Source organism: Coffea eugenioides, chromosome 6 (assembly GCF_003713205.1).
Source record: "Coffea eugenioides isolate CCC68of chromosome 6, Ceug_1.0, whole genome shotgun sequence".
Classification (NCBI taxonomy): Eukaryota; Viridiplantae; Streptophyta; class Magnoliopsida; order Gentianales; family Rubiaceae; genus Coffea; species Coffea eugenioides.
The window spans coordinates 14,235,280-14,238,904 of NC_040040.1; the positions used below are offsets into that span (position 1 = coordinate 14,235,280).

The following is a 3,625-nucleotide window of genomic DNA, read 5'->3' on the forward strand; positions in this document are numbered from 1 at the left end:
AGATGACCTTCTAAACAGTAATTCCAAGACCAAGTTGGTAGGACCATTAGATTTGACTTTGGACTTGAACACAAAATATGAAAATTTTAGCTTTTTTTAAAAAAAATAAAATATCATAATTTCATTAAAATTTACACTAATAGTAGAAATTATATCATCAAACATAACATATATATATATATAAAGAAAATAGGAAGGATAGATGCTACAGATTTAAGAAACAGATAAAACAGATCTAATGGGCTTTGTTTTGTTTCACATGATGCACCGCAGAATAAATGTTCAAATGACTATTGGAGATATTCTTATTAGTTATAGGCAACTTAATTGCAAAGGAAGTTTTGAAATTTTCTTAAACTATAAGCACTGATTTGGGGCAACAATGAACGGCAACGTCGTAATTAGCACAGGAATTCTTCTTTCGCTTCAGAAATTACAAACAGAACATATTGGAGAGAGGTTGATTTATCGTCGTGAGCCCTTCACTTTCATTACATCAATGTGGATTGCGGCGAGAAATAGCAGTAGAACTTTTCCAGACATTTGAACGGCAACTTCATAATTAGTACAGGAATTCTTCTTTCGCTTAAGAAATTACAACAATTTTAAGACAGAAGTACAGAACATAATGGAGAGAGCAAGTTCACAAGGAATAAATTAAACTTGACAAAAACACAATATATCCACACCAAGTCATTACAACAATTTTGAAAATGAAACCCAATGGAGGAACTTGTTAACGAGGAATATATTAGGAAACAATTCCAGAGAACTTGTATCACGACCAAGTCATCTTGCTAGCATAACGAACTATTGGAGTATATCAAAGACTTCCCAAACTAGCTGTTGAAAATCGTGATCAATCAATACAAATATCTTCAAGGTCCCTTGTCTTTTTTCAAATAGAAGCGTCTTTTTTGACAATTCTAACGTAGATTTCAGTGTAACTTGAACGAAATGTGTGGAAAGTCAAGTAAAAACAATAACTGCAGAGCGCGTTATTGGCAGGAAAACTTTTGAGGGCTGATGTAGAAATTCCTGAACGTTGGGCATTGGTTATACGAGAATTCTTCAACAAAGGAGCTCTCATGCTAATTCAATTCATCTATAAATGCTCCATTTCACTGCTAAAGTTTTTCCATCACCACCAACTAAACCTTCAACATCTTCTCATTAAGCAAGGGAAAGCCAATACACCCCACAGAAAAAAAAGAAAAAGAACAAGAAAGAAAGGTTTACTCCTGATTCATTTCCCACTTTTATTCAAGCACCAAAGTTCATGGCAACGAACGGAGAGCACAGGATGAGCGGTGCACCACCAGCAGTCAATCCTTATGGCCGAGTGGATGAAGAGTTGGCCTCGGTAGCTCAAAAGGAAGAGCGTCGCAAGAAGCGAATGAAGTATGTTACATATGGTGTAGCCTTTGTTGTGTTCCAAACTTTTGTTATATTGGTCTTTTCCCTCGTGGTGATGAAGGTTAAGACGCCTAAATTCCGCGTAAGGTCTGCCACAGTTGAGTATCTCCAGGCTACAAATGCTGGCTTCAGTGCCAATATGCGTGCAGAACTCTCTGTCAAGAATGAGAACTTTGGTCGCTACAAGTACCAAGAAAGCACTATTGATTTCTTCTTTCAGAACTACAAGGTAGCGGAGGCTCCGATTCCCAAGGGAAAGGCTGGTTTCAAATCAACTAAAAAGTTCACCGTTCCAGCGAATTTGTCCTCTGCCAATGCCAATGTGCCCGGAAGTGAACTGAATCAAGGCGCTCTGATCCCTCTGACCAGCCAAGCAACGTTGAACGGAAAAGTGAGGCTAATGCTGATTTTCACGAAGAAAAAGTCCACCAACATGAATTGCACCATGAACCTCAATACCTCCTCCAAGCAGCTTCAGGATATAAGCTGCAATTAGAGACCTTCCCATGATCTCTAGTATCCAAGTTTAGTAATGTTTTTAAGTGTTTTTTCATGAAGAGAGGTTTAGTACTGTTACAAATTCTTTTATTCTTTTTGTTTGAGGGGAGAGAGCAGCTAGCCAGCGTCTGTGTTTGTTGCTCTAGCCCCCAAGTTTTGTGGTCGATATGTATTATTTTTACAGTTCAAAGATTTATACGCTATACTTCTTTCTGTTATTAGTAAAGTGCTTGATTACGCTGCTATGTTCTTTTTAATCCTCATGTCGTTGTCATCTTTTCTTGAAATCACAAGGCAGCATAGTTATATATCTAATGACCTCATTTCATGAATAAATATCACGAATTATTCAAAAATCGAAATATAAGTTTTTCTTTTTCTTTCTATTTTGACGCCCTGCGTTCAATCTTTCTGTGCCGATTCTGCCATGTTCTTTGGGAAATGATTAAACATCTCTTTATATTTTATATGTAAAGCATAAGTACATAGTTTGGCGTCAGAAAATCGTTATTCCAAATCTACTCTTTCAAGATTCATTATGATACATATACATTTCATCACCATCATATTCTTCTCATAAGTGCTATGGCTATACTCTTCCCATTCATATTAATCAGCAAAAATCACCAAAATAACCTTCTTTCTTTAAAACAAAAAATACTTCCATTTTTAAGACTAATAAAATTTATCAACAAATTATTTTTTGCCCTTTACGAATAATCCAGCGTATGTCTTTGCCACTAGTTTGAAGAATGTGGAAGCATTACTAAGGTTTGATGTGAAAGAAACGATGACAACTGGAAAAGAGCATGTGGGCTGCAAGTAACGATGCAAGGTCCCCATTTCGGCTTCATATGTCATTCTCAATATAAGGCCCCCATTGTCACCTCGATACATCTCGTGGTACTAAATTGCCAATATAAATCCAATATCTTTGGGCTGAACCACTTTAGACCCAACTCTGGAGGACTCGATTGGAATCTGATTCTTGCGATATTTGCAGGTGCTTTATAATTTATCGTCAACATATAGGCACAAGAAGAATCTGCTGTCGAACATTTTGATCCAAATTTGGAGGAACATTCTTTTCCTCGTAGCAAATTGATTTATCGTGGCAGGGAATGGAAAACTTTTTTGGCACTTTTATTAGCATAAATTAGATAACATTTTGTAAAGTTTGCCATAATTAGATTGGCCTTGTTCTCTGTTGTTTTAGATTTTACAAAATCTGATTATAGAAAATAATCAAAATCAGCAAATGCTACTATTTAGGTGACGATAGATTTTAACATTTTTTATTATTAAAAAATCTATAATCAGAATACAAAAACAACCGAAATATCACAAAAATTAATTATCTAAAATCAAAATTTATAATCAGTTAAGATAATCAATGAAGAACAAGCCCATAATATATCTCTTTTCCTGCTTGCCCTCCTGGCTTTTCTAATCCAAATTCTGCCCTGCAAGAAAAATATCTCATTTGATTTCTGTGGTTATATGGCGTATTTCACTTTAAACTTGCACACCACATCACATAAAATTTTCCTAGAAATTGACCCCAACGAACAAACTTTTCCTCAGACTTCAAAGTGACGCTCATGCATTTTCTAGAGCGGCGAGATTATTAGAACTCAACAACTACAGGGAATTATTTTTTAAGAATAATGATAATAACATGAGAAAAAAAATAGTTGGAGAGACAGCTCGA

The 3,625-nt window shown here is 35.6% G+C and overlaps 1 protein-coding gene across 1 annotated transcript; it reads left to right on the top strand.

The window, feature by feature from the left end:
* The first annotated feature begins 1,279 nt into the window (after positions 1–1,279).
* On the top strand, positions 1,280–1,912 carry LOC113773645. The gene has a single exon (XM_027318278.1). It carries the CDS (start codon positions 1,280–1,282, stop codon positions 1,910–1,912), a length of 633 nt encoding a protein of 210 aa, XP_027174079.1.
* The last annotated feature ends 1,713 nt before the right edge of the window (positions 1,913–3,625 follow it).